Source organism: Amblyomma mixtum, chromosome 5 (genome assembly GCF_055824585.1).
Source record: "Amblyomma mixtum isolate Tamu chromosome 5, ASM5582458v1, whole genome shotgun sequence".
Classification (NCBI taxonomy): Eukaryota; Metazoa; Arthropoda; class Arachnida; order Ixodida; family Ixodidae; genus Amblyomma; species Amblyomma mixtum.
In genome coordinates, this window is record NC_143016.1 from 67527722 (window position 1) to 67549966 (window position 22245).

Sequence of the window (22245 nt, forward strand, 5' to 3'; positions counted from 1 at the left end):
CCCCGGCGAGCCTAATGGACTCCGTCCAAACCTCTCTGCCAACCGCGGAGGACGAGGAGGCCAGGCGCCAGTTGTTCGCGCAGGAAAGGGGAATGGGGAGACAGGGAGAGAGAGAGGAGGCACAGCGCTGGCCGCTGTGCGCGGGGGAGAGCGGAAGGAAGTTAGGGAGGCGCTGCTGCCTCCTCCTTTGGCGCTTCGCGCTGCGCAGGCAAGCGGCCAAGCAGGCGGCGGCGTCGAGATGGAGGCCGGTGGAGAGGGAAGCGAGGGATGCTGAGAGGCGAGCGCCGAGCGAGCCAGCAGCGGCGCAGCGCGCGACGCCCCGCGATCGCGATCCAGTCGATGATTTCTGCCGAGCTGGGCTGAACCGGCTCGCCGCGACCGATCCCCCTCCTCCCACAAGATTCGAAACGAAGGAAAGGTTAGTCCTGCCTCGACCGGAGAGACGTCTCTGCCTCATCGGGCCCAAGTGGTGCGGTGTCTGATGTGCCGTGAGTGAGGATCTCGCCAATCGTCCCGGGAGGCGTCGAGGGATGTGAAAGGGCGCCTTCGCTACGGAGCAGCGCTGCAGCCGCGGCGCCGGGTGGGCCAGCGCTGAACACCTGTTGGTTTGAACGGGCGCCGTGGGCTGCGCAGCGCGGCCCGGGTGACCGCGAGCGCGACGCGACCGGCTCGTTCCCGAAGCCGTGACCGGGCCAGCAGCAGCGGGGATGGCTCGCCGGCGGCGTGCCAGCGGCAGCGGTGGCGGCGCGAGGTGAATGCGGCGGCGCCCGGTGGTCGCCCGTCGGCGCTCGCATGAGTCGGCGCCGTCGCTGCTCGGCGGCGAGGAAGAAGCGCAGGCGGGCCCCCACAGCCGGGCGGGCCCCGTGGCGAGCATGGGCCGCACGCTGCTCTACCCGACCTAGGCTCGGAGCGAGCGGCTCGCGGCAAGCATGAAGAAGATGGGGCTCCGCTCCGGCGGCGCCCGCTGCGTGGAGCCTGGCGGGCGCATCGTCAAGTACACGCCTTGCTCGAGGCAGGACATGCGCCTCAACGACGACCTGGACGAGATCGCGGTCGTCAGCAACGCGGCACCCGAGAACGTCAAGTACGGCGCCGGCGGCGGCTCGCTCACGACCAACGGACCCAGGGTGGTGCCGGGAATCATCACCTCCGCTGGCGGTGAGCGTCTCGAACGCCGCTCGTCGCCCCTGTACACGGGCCGCTCCTCGGAGAACATCAAGTCGGCCTCGTCGCGCCAGTCGCTGCTCGAGACCGTCGCGGGAAAGCTGCAGCACCGCGGATCGGTTTCAGCCGCCGCCGCCGACGGCGTCCGGTCCCGCCCGAGCCTGGCCTTCATCAACCGCGCGCACGTCAGCTCCGACCTGGAGATCCCGCGCAAGACGCGCGAGCTGCGCCGCCGGGAAATCAAGCGCGAGTTCGAGAAGTGGGACGCGGCGGGAGGGGGCGGCGCGGGGGCGGGGGACCGCGCACGCTGCAAGTGGACCTTCGTGTTCGACCCTTCGGGGCGCCTCTGCTACTACTGGTCCATGGTGGTGAGCGTGGCGTTCCTCTACAACTTCTGGGTCATCATCTACCGCTTCTCCTTCTGCGAGATCAGCGCCTCCAGCATATTCGTGTGGTTCGCGCTCGACTACCTCGCCGACTTCCTTTACGTGCTGGACATCCTTTTTCACTTCCGGACGGGCTTCCTCGAAGAGGGCGTCTTGCAGACAGACTCGGAGAAGCTGCGCGCGCATTACATGAACTCGACCATGTTCTACATCGACGCGCTGTGCCTACTGCCGCTCGACTTCCTGTATCTCTCCATCGGCTTCAACTCGATCCTGCGCTGCTTCCGGCTGGTCAAGATCTACCGCTTCTGGGCCTTCCTGGACCGCACCGAACGGCACACCAACTACCCGAACGTGTTCCGCGCCGTGAACCTGACGCACTACGTGCTGGTGATCTTCCACTGGAACGCCTGCCTGTCACACATCATCTCCACCACGGACGGCTTCGGCTCGGCCGGCTGGTTCCGCAGCAGCTCGTGCGAGGCGAGCGACGTGCTGTGCGAATACCTGCACGCCTTCTACTGGAGTACGCTGGCACTGACCACCATCGGAGACCTGCCGCGGCCGCGGACCAAGGGAGAGTACCTGTTCCTCGTCGTGCAGATTGTGCTCGGTTTGTTTCTCTTCGCGGCTGTCTTGGGCCACGTGGCCAATATTGTGACCAACGTCAGCGCGGCCAGGAAAGAGTTCCAAGGTGAGTGACTCTTTGCAGGCACTTGCTGTTCGCCTCTCTCTCTTTCTACGTTAACCCCCGCCCCCGTCCCCTTTTCTTCGAATTTATACTCGAAGTGTCCGAGCGTAGAAAAGAACGGTTCTGCACCACTTGGTAAGATATGTGGGCAGCAGAAAACAACAGCATTTCTGAACGCGCACTGCCCTGCTACGCTCGAAGCCGTGCTGCGGCATCAAGTGCCTCGGGGTATTAGATACTTCTTCGCGATATATTTCTTGCTTTGACGACTCTCGCTTAGTTTCAACTGTATCATTTCATTTTGTTTTCTATTCTTTGCCTTGCAGCTTTCGCCTACTTGGGTAGATAACACATGCTTGCTCAATGGGAAGAGGATGCCAACCAAGGAGTGGATCTGTCCCCTTTTCCAACTTCCCATTTCGATGTCGTCAGAAACGGGCGAGCCATAATTATGTTCTGCGACCAAAACTCGACGAATTCTACCCAACCTGATCATTAGAGATGAATTTTCGATACTTATAGGTAACTACTTATAAGACAGAACGCATTCCGATGTCTTAGTGGAAAAACTTTAGTTAGCTTAGCAACGTCTTGCAGTTAGTTTCGACATGTGGTTTTGCGTTTTGGGTGCAACTTGTCGAGCTCTACAGCCATTAGAACATTTCAGCAAGAGTGGAAGGCCTTTATTCAATTTTATTTCATTTATATGTACGAGTTAAGAGTGGTCAATGCTGCTAGTGCATGCTTAGAGCGGTTGTTATGTCATGCCAATGAAGACATGGCCAGTCGTACCTGTGGCGGATATCATCTTGTTTAGCGGCGTTTTCGACGATATTGGTAGGATCAGGTTCCTGTAGAAAGACCATTACATCTGAATAGCTGCGTGAAGAGTGCTACATCACGTGCTTTTTTTGGTACAATACCTCAGTTCATGTACTCAGTTCAATTAGTTTTGTTTTCCACAATTCCAGCATACATTCTTTCTGGAAAGGTTACAGCGCTAAAGGTCCGTGATTTGTTCGTAAACCGGACACATACGCACAGAAACACCACTGAAAGCGCAGGATTTTATATAGTACTAATTTCCTCGATTTCCTTGTTCCTGACGAAGTGTATAAGGCTGAATGCCTGGGAAGGAGAGCGCTCACAGTTTTGGTTGAGATAATTGTGGGTTTAATTTCTGTAGATAGACAAAGCACACGCACTACAGTAGATGTTACATCTCTGACTACGGCAATAAGCCCACACTTCAGAGATCATGAAACAACTAGCCCGTGAAAAGGTCATACCTCAATTTCGTCCTCTCGATAATAGTAGAAAAATTTTCTACTACAAAGAAAGGAGCGTAAAGTTAGTGCGGCGATGTTGAGAGGATTGCTAACTATACTATACAACCACCGAAGCAAACTTTTTCCCGACGCGTTTGCGCCTAACCAACGCTGCTATTTCCCGGGCCCCAAGCAAACACGCACACTTTACAGGCATAGCGTCCACTCCCAAGTGTTATTGAGCTGCGTAACCGGTCAACTTGGCTACTCGTCCGCTAATAGTTACAGTGGCTCCCCATCTATTTAGCTCACACGACCTGGTTAATTGCATGGGACGCAGGCGTAGCTTATGCACGTTTCCTGGGCTCACCGTTTTGTGTGGGCGGCTAAATTGCCGGCAGTTCCAAGGACTAGGTTTACTGAAACTGCCACAGAGTAATTCACTGCACGGAGCTCTAATTGCCGGCGATCTCTAGCAAGGCCATCACTGCGTGTCGATAGTGGTCGTGCATGTTGGTGCATACTGTATTAGCGTGTCCATTTGATATGGACTCCATAAACTTGGACAATGGCGGAGCAACATTACGCCTTCGCTCAGAACTACTAATACAGCCGGTGTGCTCAAAAGACAAGTTCGTGAATGTTGAGCCCGAAATACATTAAACGTCAGTTTAAGGTGGTTTTTAATGCAGAAATGCTTTATAGGGTTTTCACGTCACATTTATGCCAACTTTTTCCTCTGAAATTCACTGCTTTGAAAGCATACTCTATATACATCCCGGCGCCTAGTCAACATTGCTACACGACCCCGCAAGTAGGAGGAGTGTGCATCTGTTTTATCCATGCGTGCTTGCGATATTTAGAAGATGAAGAACAGAAAGAAGCGGAAAAGAAGAAAGGCTCGATAAATTAAACGGACTTTCTCTTTTCACTCCCTGCCCTCCTTGTGGTAGACTCCCCCGGTGTTGCTCTCCCGTGTGCTTTTCTTTTGCCTTCAGTATGTACAGGTGAATAGCATCCTCTGCCTCCCGATTCTTGGCCGATCCCCCAGTGTGGGTATGTGCCATCTTTTCAAAGGCTAACAACACAGCAATAACTACGGGCTTCCATGGGCAGTCGATGGGAACACATTTCTACAGAACTTACACCCAACTTGTTTCACATGTGCAACTACAGCTCTTATGTTTTTCAGATTTTTTGTTGTTGCGCGAAAAATAACGTGCACTTCGTTCGTAGTGATCGTAAACACGAACAATGACTTCCGTCACACTTATTCGTGTTTACGATCTCCACATGAAAACGCGGGGCTCGCTGGGATTCTGCGAGAAAACAGTACGCCTTTTTCTCCGAATGCGAAAATACCGCTGGTTCGCGGAACGCGCGCAACATGAGACATGGACTTTGTCTGTGTTCGATTGGGGCACTGCCGGCGGAAAAGTACTCGGCCGGACAAGGCAGTTTTTCGGGCGGAGTAAGACACCCACACGGCTTTCAGGGACTCAGCTGAGTTTCATGTCACTGAATATTTTGTTCGTCGCCGATACAAAATAAATTGAATAAACACACCGTTTGCGGCTTTTGGCATTTCAGGGATGTCTACCAATACAGTTGAAACCGCCGGTGGTTTGGCGAATATGAGGGAGAATGTTGGGCGTAGAATGTCTTTAGGGTTGAATCTTTGGAGATGGGTACCTGACTGCAGATGGGCTCTTCTTCTCATGCATTATTGTTTCAGAGGCACTCAGAATGGCTTTGTAAGCACTCAGGCCGGAGAAGAAAGAAACAGACTAAAAACAGAAAATAATTCTACAGTGATTGCAGGACACAATAGGGCACAGGAAAAGGAGGATTGTGCTGCTTGCCTTCCTTTTTCAGATAAGTAATAACGTACGTCGCTGCCACTTCATGTGATTCTAGATATCATTACAAGGTGAAGGGAAAATTGAACGCGAAATGTGTCATAATTTTACAATTAGTGCTTCGTCGGTAATTTCTGCAAGAAGAGATGTGGCATATCTTTTGGACTCGCGACATACCGTTCGCAAAGCTTGACGTAATCATCTTCTTGGCAGACAACTCTTTCTGTTCAAAATTTCGGGGTCATTGTGAGCAAGCTGGGTGAAGAAAAAAGGATCGCTAATGCGTGACTTTTAGCCAGCGTCCAACAGTTCCTCTGGTCACATCTTCCGAGAAAAGTTGCGGGAGAATAGGTGGACATTTTTTGGATAAAAAAGTTGTTTACTCTCTCTGAGCCTTGCAGCTGGTTCGAGATCTTCAATTAGGTCTTTCCGACATCTCGAACCAGCTACACAAAATGAACCAAATGCTGTTTCTTGTTAGCGACATGCTGATTTCTGTAATTGTAACGGCGCTAACAAAATTTTAGACTCTGGTTTTTGAATGTGGGCAGATTAGCTAGCACAATGTAGAGGTAATTGCTGTTTTTGTTAGACTACTTTGTAATTTGGAACACCGGCGTTAATATGCGTGTTTGTAAGTCGTGGCGGTGAAAACTTGAATCGATACAGATAACCTATAGCACTAATTTCATCTCGTCATTCCATTTCGTCTTTATTGCAGTTTACATAACAGAACTCGATTTTAAGCTAGCTGAAAGCAACACGGTAATATAGCTGGAGAGCTCTACGCAGTAGCAAAAAGGTCTCCTGATGCCCTTTCACTGTATGTAAAGCTTCTGTGTCGCAGCGCACCGTCGTTTGTAAATGCAAAGGCTTTAAGACAGGCCAGCATAATTCCCATACTCATGAAACAGGGCAAAATTCAGAGATATCTTAATTGTTTGGTGCACTGTAGAACAACGAGCAAGCTTCCTCTGAATGCGTAGAAGTTGGGCCTGAAGAAGAATTTCCTGCATTTTGTGGGCGAAAAAAAAATTGAATAAGGTATATTGCACTGTTGCATGCCGCTGTTAATTAACTAGCTCTTCGTGACAATACTGGCCAAATATTTTCTTTTCACATGCGAAGGTTACGTCATGGGACAACTGGAAAAAGAGCTGCTTTTCTTTTAGTGGCCGGATATGCCCCTGTAGAAACTTTTTGGCAAGACTTCGTGACCATGCAGAAAGTGTACCACAGGCCAGCGGCACAGGCCAGCTGTGACGGCTAGAGCTGTCCGACTTCTGTGATCCATCGCCCCGGGGCACGCCTCACATAAGGGTGAGATGTCCCTGCCGACGTAGGTCCGTATATCCTCGCCTGCCGTCGATCTGGACATGTCTACCGCGAAATGGCATCGAGTATTGCAACGCATCGGTGGAGTCGTTCCACCGCTTCGAGACGGACGTAGGCGCGCGCTCTTTTGTATGTACCTCCTGAGGTCCACGTCGGATCCGTTGTTCCAGCCGACAGATGTCCGCGCAAAGACGAAGGGGCACGATCATTCCGCGTGGCATGACTGCCTCCGAAGTAGACGTTGATCTCTCCTGACGGTTGCATCTCACCTTCTCGCTTGCCCGTCACTGGCGATTTGTATCCTCTGACTTTTGTCGCGTTGACCATGATTTGGACGCGATGTCCAGAATGTCATCGTCATCGTTTTTTTCTCTGTCTTCTTTTAATTATCGATAGCTCTGGATGAGACATTCATTAGCGTAAATGGTGACGGCGTCATGTGTCGTCATTCAAAACTTGCGCCTTTCCGCGCTGAAAAAAAAAAAAGAAAATGTGCTGTTCGAGTGGGCTTTTCGAGTAAGTGACGCTTGTGGTGATGTGGTCTGGGTGACCTTAGAACTGGCAGTTTCAACCGAAAATTCCAACTCGCAAAACACGGGACAAGACAAAGAACACAAATGGCGACGCTGCTTCGTGTACTTCACTTTGGCCCCTGTTGTTGAAGCTGGCGATTTCAGTTCAAATGAACAGACTTGCTCAGTAACAGCCTATTCTTAGGAGTGGGCAGTGTCAGAAAAGGGTGAGCGGGGAGGGCGAGGAGCAGTAGGGCTAACGATTTCGCTCTTTCGCCAATCAGAGCGTTTTTAATTACTCACCTCATCACTCACCTCACTACGAGGAATGACTTTAAGGCGACCACAAGTATGCTTTAGCTCATTGCTCGAATGTTTTGTCATCCGATGTGTCTTCATGCTGAGCATTTGCTTTTCTGCCTGCCTTCTTTTTGCCATGTGCTTCGTGCTATAAGAGGCGTGGTTACCTTCTAGGAAATTCTTTCTTTTTTTTTTGTTCTGTGGAGGTCACCTAGGTGTTATCAAGGTAGCACTAGTAGCATATAGGGCTGACACCGAATATTTTATTTTTGTTTGCTTTAGCAACTTCGTTTTGAGAAGGGACAGCAAGCTGGAACATCGTGAACAGGTGGTGATGGGGAACACGAAACATGAGCAAAATAAATGATACTCACCGGTAAAAGCATCAGACCTTGTTACCTTGTCAGCAATCCCCAGAACAAAATCAGCATGGCACGGACCACTTCATATTCAAAGCTTGGTTGCAACAGTGAAACTCTGTTTAAGTTCTGACACGGATGACTGGACTTCTCGGAAACGAGAAGCGAGGTCTTTTGTAGTGCGGTACAGATGAGGTGCACATGTGGCAGCTTGCGTGTCGCCCGCTCTCTTCTGTTCCAATAGCTAGGGAGATGCTAAGTTATTAAGCTAGTTTCTTTGTACTTCCACTTGGTAAGCCATATCCGCTACTGGCCGTAACCTTCTGCAAATTAGTTTCACACAACTTACCAACCACAAGGAGCTCGCCCCACCTAATCGTCACGATGCTAGAAAGCCTCGCAGATAAACAAGCTCAAGTTGCCTGGAATGTAGTTCAGGAACAATAAGTATGACGTCATTTTGCTATAATCGCATGATGTCATGCTGTCCCGCTTCCTCATCGGAACGATCATGGAGTCCAAGTCGGTAGGCAGGCAACACCGCCAAGACACGTCTGTAAATGTGGTGGTAAAAGATGGGTGCCAACGCGAGTTTCTCTGAGTACATCGAAAACAGCTCTCAGCCTATGATAAAATGTGAGATGAAACAAAAGCGTTAAAGTCGATCGACCGGTTTCGAACACCTCGGGAGGAGTTCTAGAAAACAGGATTATTCTAGTCGTTGTTTTCACAGTGTCACCATCACGCTTCTAACCCCTTGCATCGCACTTGTGATGAGACAGTAGATTAAAAAAAAAAAAAACTTAGCTTCCTGCCTTTTGTAGAAGCAAAGTTACCTAATCACTTTCACGGCGAAAGCCCTATTGCCTAATTAAATTAATGAGTAAACTTCCTCTTCCTGCTATACTAATTCTAGGGCTGGCGATTAAACGAAAAAAAAAAAAATGGGCGCGCTCAAGAAAGAAATCAATATAAAAACAACAAAAGAAAAGAAGGCCAGTTCTTCTTTTGCTTTTTAAGGGCGGCGACGCTAAAGAACAAATATCACGAAAAGAAAGAACGAATTGCCCTGAAGAAAAGGGAAGTAAAGAAAAGAAGTGCGGAGAAATGAATTGCTGAAGGAATGGAACGCTGGCCCAAGCATGGGGCTAGAACTGAGCCGGGGCGCGCCGCTTGCCGCGTCAGCGAAAGTCTGGAGGAGTTTGTGCTCCCAGGTTCTCGATCCACGGACGTAAACTCACTCGTTCACGGTGCTGGATAAGCGATAATAACACGCTTTCCTCAGAAAGCGTGCAGGAAGGTGTGATTAAAATTTAATTATAGTCGTCTTCGAGCACACCAGATTAAATGACAATTGGGCGCATACAGCTGGGATCAGCATTCTTTTAGCTACCATCTTAGAGCGTGAAGCGGTAACTGCAGATTGGACGAGCAACTGAAGTCTTCCTGTTGTTTTCGTGTCACTCTGGATTGGAGGAAACTCGGTTAACGTTTGGCATTCCAGGCTGCTGGTATGACGTATTTCCGCACGCAATTTACGGGAATCCCTATGCGCTTGTACAGCAACATGTATACGTGAGCACAAAATCAAGTGAAATCTAGCAAACAAGAATTAAGGTAACTCGCAATAATGAAGAGACTTCTGGTGCCCCTCTTCCAGAACCTCTTCTTGCAGCTATTCCTAAGAGCTTGTTTCTTAAGAAAAAAACACCGAAGTTCAGATTCTAAGCACGCCTTAACTTCTAGCGTCCCTCCTTATCCACCCCGCTTTCAACTTCACCTCGCGCAAACCGGCGGTATGTGATTAGGAAAATAAAAGAAAAGATTTATGCATAACGTTGATAATTTCATGGCTACCTTGACCATAGGGGAGCTCATAATTTTTCTCATGAATTCTTTCAGTTTGTATATTCATGTATTCATTAACCACATTAAGCTCCAGAGCTCAAGGAGCAGGCGCAAAAGCACATTTCAAAGCAAGACTTACGCAGAAGTACATGCCTGGAAAATAAAATTAGCAAACCCGCTGACGTAAACAAATTAGCTTAGAAAAGAAAGTGTTTTCAATCCACCGTGAGGATTGAAGAGTGCGCTTTAGTTTACTGTTCCAGTCTAGTTTAGTTATAGGAAAGAAGGAAAACACAACCAGGTTTGTTCTCGAAAAATACAGTGAGGAAGAACGCGAACGAAAAGCATGGTAAAACAAGTACTATATAAGAGAGAAACATGCGAATTAGGAATGACTGGAAGCGTTCCATAAATTAAACGCGGAAAAAATTGAGACCGAAGATTTTTTTTCGTTTGCAATGTCTTCATGCAGTTCTTTTCTATAACTCCTGTAGTGAACTTCTCCTAACCGAACCGTGAGTGCATAAAGCGGACAGCTTCTCTTCGATATCTTTTGAGTGCTTGAATGTTTGAGTTCATATAAGGGTGACAGACAATACACGAATATACTAGTGTGAGTCCTACTAAGAATGCATACGTTGACTGCTTCAGATGAGTGAGGGATGTTTTAAGTTGTGACGGAAGAAACAAACCTTGTAAAACTTTGGACATTAAGTGTTCTCAATGACAGAACTGTTACTTATCTTATTATATGTTTTACTTCGGACATAGGAGCGGCGAAAATGCGAGCGAAAGGAAAACGTTCTTTTTTTGAGTAATTCGAGACGTTAAGTTTCATACCAAATTTAACTGGCAACTTAACTTGATTCATGATATTCCCGCGCAAGAATTAAAAAGCGTAGTTTTCCTGGGGCAGTACCCAGAAGTGATCGGGAGTGCATCAGAGCCCTTTCGTTCAGCCCTTAAGTATTAGTTGTGGCCGCTTAAATATGCAGAAGGCCAGAAAACATGCAGCTTATCAGCCTGATAAAGTCAAGTTTATGAGTTTACCGTGGGGAATAAGAACGAAAATGTTCCTACGCTCCAAAAACATGTCTACATGTCAACCTTTGCAAGGAGCTCCTGAGAAAGGATGAAGTACGCAAGATAATTAAGCACCTCTCGCAAGTCTCTGAAACCGCATCAGAAAGGCGAAAGACTTGATCATCTTCGAGGAGTTTTTGACTCTAGTTGCAAGGTCATGTTCATGAATGTTACGAGGAAATATATAAGGAAATATACGGGTTGCATGAACTCGGAAACTAATCTGTTGGGGCGCTGCCCCATGGTCCAGTTGATGGTATTTAGGTTGGTTTATGGGGTTTAACGTCCCAAAGCGACTAAGGCTATGAGAGACGCCGTAGTGGAGGGCTCCGGAAATTTCGACCACCTGGGGTTCTTTAACGTGCACTGACATCGCACAGTACACGGGCCTCGAATTTCTCCTCCAAATAAATTCAGCCGCCGTGGCCGGGATCGAACCCGCGTCTTTCGGGCCAGCAGCCGAGCACCATAGCCACTGAGCCACCGCGGCGGCTGATGGTATTTAATGTGGATATGCGCGTACCTTCTTTGTAAAATGTATTTCAGACGGCTGGCTTGCATGAGGGCGGTGGAATAATTTCTTTCAACACATCAGCTCCTCCAGACTTTTGCTGCCGACTTCACGGAGGACAACTTCTACATTTTTCTGTTGTTACCTTGTGTGTTCCGCCATCTGTAAGCATCAGAAGTACGAAGCCTTCCGCAAGCCGCAAGGAGGCGTTACATACTTTTGGGGACAGCTGTATATGGCACGTTGAGCGAAATAATGTCCCCGTAGTCATCACTGTCTTCCACTTTCATCCATCCTCATCCCTTCCTTCTCTATCTCTCGATATCTTCCTTTCCCGTTTACCTGACTGCGCCTGTAACGCCGGACGCCCGGCTCATGCCAATGGTGAGCGACCGCGCATGCTGCAGGTCTACTCCCATATGCTCCATGCTCCAATCCCTGCAACCCCGGATTATCCACCCACAACTCGTAACTGGTTGGTCCACTCGGCTACTCGTAAGAAAAAACATTTACTCGTGCGAGGGAGCACACATTCCACACCCCTACCCAGAGTTACTAAGCTTTCTGACTAGCATCGGCGTTTCGCGCCGCCCAAGCTGTTGCTGAAATTCGCATTACCATAAATGGCAAACACGTGGTGAATTTTTTTACTCACTTTCATTCTACTACACACGAGTTCGGTGCGAGATCAATCGACCCCTTACCAGCGAGGTTTCGCCAATGCTCACCACTTAGGGAAGCGAGGCGGTGAGACTTGGTTTATTTTTCACGCTTCGCATAATTCGGGTGATTTCGCGGTATGGCGAGGCCGAAACCGAGCAAGCAAGCAAACAAGCGAATGGCACAAAAAGTGCTCCCACTCCACCACGAAGCACGAGGCAAGCCTGGGAACGGACGCACCCCTGCGCTGCTCGCGCCGCTCGTTTAATGCGAAGGGTCGAACCGCTCGCCGGGGGAAGCGCCGAAGCAAAGAAACGAGCGCTTGACTAATTGCTTCGAACGCAGTTGAATGGGTCGCGGTCCTCTGGTCGGTTCATTGTAAAGGTAGCTTCGGGTTTAGAGGGGGAAAAAAATAGAAGAGAAGCAATAAATAGAGAGAGGAAGTGAAAATAAATAGAAAGAAAGGAAGGAAGAAAGAGAGAGAGGCAGAAGAAAAACTATAAAAAAGGAAGGAATGCGAGTTTATAGAGATAGGGGTTATGCACCGTCTGGCCCAAGCAGTATGTTCTTGCAGCACCTTTCGCAGGCCTCCAGGCACAAGTCGTCTAGACTCTAGGCTTTTGACGCGAGCCATCAATCTTTGTGTGCGTTCGTTGACGAATTTTTGTTTCCATCACAGTCATTATCCATGGGACTCTTTCCCTGTTTTTTTCCTTGGCCCCTGCGCTCATTAGTTAACCCGAGCCCTTCCTAGGCAAAGCAAACTGCAAGGTTCTCTTCAGAAACCCTTCTCTACGTATATTGTCTTCCGGCACAGAGCTTTATCTCTTAGTGCCGACAACAAAATCGGCATTTTGTTGCCCAGCTTCACTGGTTACGAAGGGAGCAATGGACAAAAAGAGTAACTCTGACATCATCATGGTAGCTTTAGCTGCACGACATGAAATCGGCGTTCCGTTGATTTACAGAAAACACTTTACTTCCACAAACTGCCAAAACATTTTAGAACTTGTTAGTTCTGAGTGTAAAGTTATGCGTGGTACTATTTAAAAAAAAGAGTAAAGGAAACGGAGGTTTGTAGTTTTCGATAAAAACCACTTGCCATGTGAGGGCTAGATATCTAGAAATGCGCGCATTATCACCCTGGCTTCTGGCTTTTGATAATAGTAATCGGGGAAGAATCAATCAATCGATCGACCGATCAATCAATCAACCAACCAACCAACCAACCAACCAACCAACCAATCAATCAATCAATCAATCAACCAACCAACCAACCAACCAACCAACCAATCAATCAATCAATCTTAACAAAATTAATTAGACATTGATTAATTAAAGAGTTCACTAATCAATCAAAGCGAGTAAATATAAGCACATCAGATCTTCATTGTTTGCTCACAACGTGCTAGCACTTCACTTGAAGAACAGAGCCGCGCAAGTGAGCTTGGACGACGACAGGGTGCTGACATCACGCAGCTATTTACAGCTACTTATCGGCTTCACTGAAGTGCTGCCTTCAGTGCCCTGAAAGAAGTGTGCCGCAGGAATGCATGCGATTTGCCCAGGAAACTGCTGTATGTAGAAAACCTAAAAACGCGTGTTTAGATATAGAGAAATCCCGCATGCAAAACTGGAGTCAATCTAAATTGATAGATTATCTGACAGGATAACAGATGCGCTCCCCTTACGAAGCACTTAGGCTGTATAAAATGATGCAGACGTTCGGTGGGGAAGCAGACATTTCACGCACGTTTCCGCGCAAGACATAATGACGCAACAAAGCATAGCGAGAGTACTGACTGAGTTTTATTTATTTGGAATCGCTTCTAATAAAGTCCACGAAGTCGGCTTTCGAGTATCGTGCGCTAGCAACTTTCGTTTTACTTGCTTCTTTGAAAAACATTACTTTTAGCTTTGACGTAAGCTTCAACACGGTTTTTCCGCTTCTTTTGAGATGGCTGACTGAGTACTGACGTGCCGTCGACGTCACGCAAACGCCATGAATTCGCTACACACTCCCGTGAAAGAGAATTCGACACATTATCGGGGGTTTATTCACACGTAACACATAATTATACGCTCAGGAGACGGCTTCATTGTTGCGCGGTCCTGGAATCTCCGTCACACTCGTAGAATAAGGTGCTGAGGAGTTGGTGACGTCGTTTCTTTCAGAAATGAGGAAACATAAGCGAAAAATTTTTAGTGATGAGCTCATTTCTGTAGTGGTCGAGAGTTTCTGCATATAAAGAAGACGCACGCAGGATTACGGTCTTGTAGGACACCTCCCGTTCTGGAAACGATTAGGTGCGAGTATGCTGGCCTACCAAGAAGTAATATAAGATGTGTGATAGTGATTCCCTCAGTGTGCAGATTTAGTTTCTTCATCGCATCAACATCGCTGCTTCGCATCGCGTGAAATATCGAGAGAAAAACCTTCGCTCTGATTCTTTCTTTTATTTGCTTAGAAGCAAAAAATTAACAGAATTCTGATGAGTAGGCCCACTTTTGCATAAAAATCCGCTTGCAGTATGTTGCCTTGCCAAGCAACTAGGCTGCAATGCAGCTGTTGAATTTAAGCGCGTCTAAAGTTGCCAACGTTGTGAACAATACCCAGGCGTAGTTCTGAACGGATAGCTTTCATGAAATCCAGGATTTGACGGAAAGCCCTTTTGTCGTGTATGTTAACCATCGGGACAGGTAAAGATAACGTTTCGGCCCCGTAGTGGGTGCCAAATGTCATTTTTCAGAATTATTGGTTGACGCTTGAAAAATTTCCGCTATGGTCGCTTTCATGTGCACTCTTATTGTGTCTGCCGGCGGTTAGGAGCCACTGTGCTCGTAAGCGATACGACTTATCATAAGCAAGCTGAATAAACAAAAACAAAAAAGGAAGGGAGGTTAGGAGGCGGGTCTTCAATTATGCAGAAATGTTAAAGAAGCAAGTGGGCAACGTTCGCAATACATTGTTCAAAATGAGATATCATGCTTGGTGGTATTGAAAATGATTAAGAAATTTCTATGGTTTACGGTTTGATTTATCGGGGTTTAACGTCCCAAAGCAACTCAGGCTATGAGGGACACCGTAGTGAAGGGCTCCGGAAATTTCGACTGCCTGGGGTTCTTTAACGTGCGCTGACACCGCACAGCACACGGGCCTCTAGAATCTCGCCTTCATCGAAATTCAGCCGCCGCGGCCGGGATCCAACTCGCGTCTTTCGGGTCAGCATCCGAGCGCCGTAGCCACTGAGCCACCGCGGCTGGGCTAAGAAATTGAAAGCGGTGCAAGTGCAGCCTTGCTTTCTTCACCGCAGACTTCAAACTGTCTTTTCTATTTATAGTATTTATCACCAAGAAGAGTACTTCATAGCAGTTTTGTTCGCCTTTATTATGACGGCTTCAGAGGGGGAGATTTTTGGCATGAAACAAAAACAGTGAAGTGGCCTTCAAAGTCAATTCAAATATAAATTAAAAGATGAAAGATGGGGAGCAGGCAAGAAAAAGAAAGGTCGCGTAATTCTGATCTTCACTACCGTGCATTATCTTGCTTCGAATGAAATTGGGAATCCGCTAAAACGCAAGAGTCGCGATCGCAGTCTGCCGACACATGTTTTGTTTTGAAAAGGTATGTTAGGTGTGAACGGCGCTCCTTCTCTATAATACCACACAACAGAAAATTTTTTGTTGTCACAATACATTTTTCAGTAGCATTATGGGACATGACAACAGAAATTCGTGTAGTAACAACAGGATTTTCTGTAGTATTGAGCAGTATCATTTCGTAACGACAGAGCCAGTTCTGTCACAACTACAGGCAACTTCGCCATACAACAGAAAAATCAGTCGTAACGACAGGACGACAAAAATTTCTGTTGTATTTTGGGACTGGTTGTGTGGTATTTTTTGACTGGTAATTGTCGCATCGACTGGCCGGTTCTTGCAACTACTTGTCCTGTTAGGCACAGAACGGAGGAGCGCCTCGCTTTTGCAGGCTACGTGGAGTGGTTAGGCCCTGATATAAATGCTTGCGCTGACTAGCTCTTAACCACCTTGCCGAAATCAGAGCAATACTGTAAAGACAAAAAAAAAATCCCTCGTCGCGAGAAAAGGCCGAAAGAAAGTGAACTAAAGGCTGCACAACTAGACAGTGCTAGTTTTCCGGAGACGATTGCGACAGACAGTTCTCAGCTATTTGCACTCGACGGAAAAATAAACAGGAAAGCTGGGGCCCACCCATTCCATTTCAATCTCCGCGACGAGAACGTTACCATTCCCGTTAGCCCCTTCGCGACTTAGCTGGCGCCAGCGCAGATTTATTTATTTTTATATCGATTTCTACTCGAAGAAAACGTGTAAATAATGTAAGACGCTTATAAAGAGACTCGGGATTCAAGCAGGACGGTCAATCTTTTAAGCAAATGAGAAGGAAGGACAGGTTCTAATCTGTTTGCAGAACAGGGTGAAACGCGAGCGATTAGAGACTGCTCTCGAGAAATTCGAGAAGCCCAGAGGGAGATCTTGGGCCGAGCTTCTTGAAGACACATTTCTGATCCGAGAAGAGGAGCGGCTGCCTTCTTGAGCAGAGCCCTTTCCGGATCACTGCTGAAAAGGCGATCCCAATGCAAGGCTTGCATTACGGATATTGAGGGAGCCCTCCCGAGCACTGTACCGTGCCCGCTGTTCCATGCTCCGGTTCTTATTTACTTGCTTCTGTACTACTTCAATAATTGCTTTTCTGTGCACGGCTGAAAACGAGAAATGGAACACTCTCGCTTTACTTCTTGTTTTGCCAGACGGCTGCTGCCATTTGCATGCCGAAGGTTAGAGTTTTGTGGGATAGAGTTTGTAGCATCCGGTAATAAAGATTGTCCAATGTTAACGTACGCGAAAGCTGAGTATCGCCAAACAATTCGGCTTTTCATACGCATAATCATCTGTGATTACTGAGCGGTAATAATACAAACGTGGCAACACGATGATGCACGGAAACTGATGGATGTGCATCGTTTCACGTTTAAAAGGGAGTTTATCCGACTGACGAGGGCATCAGTTCTGCACTACAGCCTGTAGCACGTTATTTCATTTCATTTCATTTCATTTCATTTCATTTCATTTCATTTCATTTCATTTATTGAACCCTCAGAGCCAAAGGCATTAAAGAGGAAAGTGGTTACAAAACAAGAAAATACATAAACAGATGCAATGCATGTTACAAAACAAAGTATTATAATGCTCTTGTTATAGAATGTTAACTAGTGCAGAACGAAAATGCTGGTTATCACTTATGTTGACGACATCTGCGGGAAGGCGGTTCCATTTGCATGTTGTACGAGGCAAGAAAGACCGAAATGCAGTTACAGTGTTACATGTTTCAATGCCAACTTTGTGACGATGATCAATACGGTTTGACACGTATCTGGGGGACAAAATGAGGGCATCACGTAGCATGGGATGATGGTATAGTTTATGAAAAAGGCTCAAACGAATTGTCTGCCGGTAGGATGCCAGAAGAGGTAAAGAAAGATTAGCAAGTGATACCCTGTATCACTTGTATTTTGCTGAGTAGAGGTGCCTCCCGCTTGGTTATAGATATCTATATTTTCTATTTTTTTGAAGAGTAAAGCTTCCATCGATGCGCTCAGCATGTGCAACTTTTCTTCTAAAGCCAAGCAAGTGAAGAATGTTAGCATGATAAATTTTACGATGTGAGTGTTTAAGCCTCCTACGCGTTGACTTCGTTTGACATAAGACGACGCCGACGTCTTTCGTCACTCAGAAAAACAAACAAAAAAAAACGGCAAAAGTGCATGCACCTGTTTTACTTGACTTCGGGGGGGGGGGGGGGGGGGGGGGGGGTATGAGAACAAGCGCAGGAGGGGTTGAAATGATTAATATCGCTATTCCAATTCACATCGCGTAACTTCCTTTCCTCTCTCGCTAGCTGGTTTCGATAAAGTACCTAAATGGTGGAGACAAAATTCTGCGAAAAAAAATGAATCTAAAAAGGAAAAACGAAACTCTGGCCGCGTAGAGTGACAGATTGCGGTGACAAGAGGGGAGAACGAGTCGAAATTTTCCCCGAAGCCCCACGCTGTTAATTTCCTCTTCCACCGACCTTTTCGAGTGTCCGTGTAGGAAATCTGTCTTCCAAGTCACCTCTGCGCCACTTTCCTGCCAATCGAGTGAGCTTACGTGTTTTCAATTGTCGCGATTGGGGCCTCGCGAGCGATGGCTTCCCCGCTTCGGGTCAAAGCCGAGCGCTTCGAGAGCCGTCCACCGCTTCACCTCTTATCTCTCCCAGTGCGGTGCGCTTGCTTTTCTTGCTTTTTTTTTGCACCTCCCTGTTGAGCAGCGGCCTCTACCGATGGATCTTTGATCTGGGCACTCGAAGCGCGCGTCTGTTCGTTCACCACTGCTGCGTCTGCAGCTCTGGCTCTAGCCAGTCGGATCTCACAGTCTGTTCGTTCTTTCGTTCTAGTCTCTTTTGGGGTTCTTTTCTCATTCTTCTCTTAACCTATCAGCGACCCCGCTGTGATGTGTTGCGGGCGCGTGAAAGTTCTCCGGTTGGCATCACGGATCGGCGCCCGAAGAGTTTTTTTTTTCGTCCTTCCGACTTGTACAGGTCGCTCTCTTAGGAATGGGGTAAGTTCTGCGAAATGATATGGTTTTTGTTACGCGGGCTCGGTTTTCCTGTATTTATACATTTTTGTGAACGCGCTTGCTTCTATAGACAAGAGTTTTGATAAATAGCGCTTAGTAGAAAGGGAGAATGCAATGTCAGGAAGAAAGAAACGCGCGCTGGGAAAAGGTAGTAATTTCATGATACTGATACGAACTTTCAAACGGGCAAAATTTCAAAATAACAAAAAGATACAAACATAGGCGCAGGCAAGTTGTTCTATTAACAGGTTGCTTTTTCTTAGGTATCCGATATTTAGTTTGCTTTGTGCAGCAGTTTGTGCTTTGTGGTTGAAGTTTGTGGTTTTTTGCTCTTTGAGCAAATTGTCGAATTTTATTCCTCCTTGTTCAATTTCACACGTTGTTCGCAGCACCAGCAGCGGTCTATGGTCTTGGGTTATGCAATATTTACAAGATTACCATTGCTTTAATCAACCAATATTAGTTATGTACCATCGGAGCTCTCTAAATAGTCATTAGATCCATTCGCCTTGGGAGGTTCAACACCAATAAAAATAGACATTAGATCCATTTTCTTTTCGACGTGCTTTCAAAATCCTCTTTTTTTGTTCGATGGATAGTGCAACCTATTTTCTTGTTCTCCCTTTCTTAATGTACTAGTTATTTTTAATTGACTATCTTAGAACTCAGTACTCTGCACTGAAGGTTGAACTGCGAATTTCAGTCACAAAAAAAACAAACAACATTGCTCCCTGTAAACTGCACCCTTTCGGTGAGATTCATACTGGTGAACAGCGCAAAAAGACGGGGCAACAACAAGACAAGCGCTGACTATCAACTGGGTTTATTGAAGGACGGCAGGGTATATATACAAAAACATAACACAAAGAAGTAAGAAGATAGTGTGAAAAGGGCCGTGAAAATCAAAACTTATGTCACATGTGAAGTGATGTAAGCCAATTCCTTGTTGCTAAGTGCCACGGAAGGACTGCTGATGCATTCGTCACCTTGCCTGTGGATGTGATGCGCTTCCATTATTTCGCACGTGAGCTTATCTTTATGGCGGAACAGAACTTCGGTTTTCTTGTACTCCGGTGCGCACTTGCACTTTTTGCAGCGGAACTTTGTGCGCGGAAGCCCGCCGTCTTGTTCTGATTTCCTTTCTTGCTCCCTTTCATGATGGCATTTTCACTTTTCACAATGAGCGGCAACGTGGCTAAGAGGGTCACTTTTCCTTGTGTTTTCATGCTCCATGAGCCTTTTGTTTACGCATCTGCCGGTCTGCCCGACGTAAACAGCACCGCAAGAGAAGGGAATTTTGTACACCACGTTTTCTGCACATGGTACAGAGGGTGAAACATGGCGTACCTGGCAGCCTTCCTTCTTCTCTTCCTTAGCCTGTGCAACCTGCTTGCACGTGGAGCTCAGTTTGTGGGGAGCAGAAAACAGAACATCGACATCATACCTGCCGGCAACCTTCATGAGACCGTGAGACAAGCCGTGCGTGTAAGGAACCACCGCTGGTCTTTTCACCTTCTTGCCTTCATTGGGTCGGCCATTTTTTACAAATTTTATCAGCTTTTCGGAAGCCCTGGAAATTATTTCATCCGTATAACCATTTGCGCCTAATCTGCAAACCTGCATTGTGATGCTATCAGCAGTATTATTGCCCGAGGTCTGAAAAACCATTGTTGAATTTTTCATCGTGTCACTCCAAACTTATAGAACAAGGTATAGCGGTATCGTGCCTGAAATCCGCTCTCAAAAAGTCGTGCCATGAGAAGACTGCTGATAGCATCACAATGCAGGTTTGCAGATTACGCGAAAATGGTTATCCGGATGAAATAATTTCCAGGGCTTCCGAAAAGCTGATAAAATTTGTAAAAAATGGCCGACCCAATGAAGGCAAGAAGGTGAAAAGACCAGCGGTGGTTCCTTACACGCACGGCTTGTCTCACGGTCTCATGAAGGTTGCCGGCAGGTATGATGTCGATGTTCTGTTTTCTGCTCCCCACAAACTGAGCTCCACGTGCAAGCAGGTTGCACAGGCTAAGGAAGAGAAGAAGGAAGGCTGCCAGGTACGCCATGTTTCACCCTCTGTACCATGTGCAGAAAACGTGGTGTACAAAATTCCCTTCTCTTGCGGTGCTGTTTACGTCGGGCAGACCGGCAGATGCGTAAACAAAAGGCTCATGGAGCATGAAAACACAAGGAAAAGTGACCCTCTTAGCCACGTTGCCGCTCATTGTGAAAAGTGAAAATGCCATCATGAAAGGGAGCAAGAAAGGAAATTGGAACAAGACGGCGGGCTTCCGCGCACAAAGTTCCGCTGCAAAAAGTGCAAGTGCGCACCGGAGTACAAGAAAACCGAAGTTCTGTTCCGCCATAAAGATAAGCTCACGCGCGAAATAATGGAAGCGTATCACATCCACAGGCAAGGTACGAATGCATCAGCAGTCCTTCCGTGGCACTTAGCAACAAGGAATTGGCTTACATCACTTCACATGTGACATAAGTTTTGATTTTCACGGCCCTTTTCACACTATCTTCTTACTTCTTTGTGTTATGTTTTTGTATATATACCCTGCCGTCCTTCAATAAACCCAGTTGATAGTCAGCGCTTGTCTTGTTGTTGTCCCGCCTTTTTTGCGCTGTTCACCAGTATGAATACATACCAACTCGCCCAGATCTCAGCCTTACCTCGGTGAGATTCACTCCTACTTTCTGTGATTATGTTATGTTGACGCTTTTCAAGCGTTCAGAGGCGAGCTAAAAATGTGTATGCGCCCCTTAAACCCGCAGGCATATTTTATTCCTATTTAATACAAATGGAGGCATACGCGTCACTGAGAAACTGTGTGGCAAAAAAAGCCAAATATTGAAAGTTAACATTGCAAGCAAAAAGTGCAGTCTAATAACTCGTTTGATTAAAAATTTCATCACTAGCACGCTTTATTAAAGCTGCATAATTCTGGTTAGTTTTCTGTCGACATTCATTTTTATTTTCAGGGAGTGACTAACGCTTCTTTTGGGAAGGTAATAAGCAATGAGCAGGCAACAATGGTACCCGGAACAGGAGATAATTTTGGACCCTCCACATTTCCAGGGCAAGATTGGTATTCCGCTTCTGACTGAGCGCTTTATAGAAGAAGGCCAGTTTTCGTACTCAAGTTTCTGTGTAGGAAAAAGGAAGAAACGGTCGCCCACGTTTTAGATTGCACGATAGTCCGGCGCTGAAAAGAATAGACTCTTTTGTCAAAGGCTTAAGAGATTGAAAGGACCACAGGCGTGCATTTCTTTCGCGGTTGCTACCTCAAGAAAATGAGTTTCTTGCTTTCAGGACGGCCTGTGCGACCACGACTTTGATAACATTGTATCGCGCCAGAACCGATCAGAAGAATGCATGCGTATGATGAAATTCTAAGTTTTAAGCCTGCATCTTCATTTTCTGCCATAATTGCCGTCAGCTGAATTGAAAGGTTACAGTACAGACCCAGCTTACCTGGAATTTTCTGCAATTCAGGGAATGATGGTGAAATCATTAAAAAAAATTCATTGAATGCAGCTGTGGAAAATCTGAACTAAAGTTTAAGCAGAGTTATCGGAAGGTGGCTTTTCTGTGCACACTTA

General features: G+C 47.0%; 1 protein-coding gene across 1 annotated transcript in view; it reads left to right on the forward strand.

Annotated features, from left to right (window-relative positions):
- The first annotated feature begins 313 nt into the window (after nucleotides 1-313).
- LOC149342501 (uncharacterized) overlaps nucleotides 314-22245 on the forward strand; it is a 257180-nt gene continuing 235248 nt past the window's right edge. The window contains exon 1 of the mRNA XM_089544887.1: nucleotides 314-2244. Within this exon, the coding sequence (XP_089401013.1) occupies nucleotides 930-2244 (1315 nt within the window). The 5' untranslated portion in view covers nucleotides 314-929. The remainder of the gene's footprint in view (nucleotides 2245-22245) is intronic.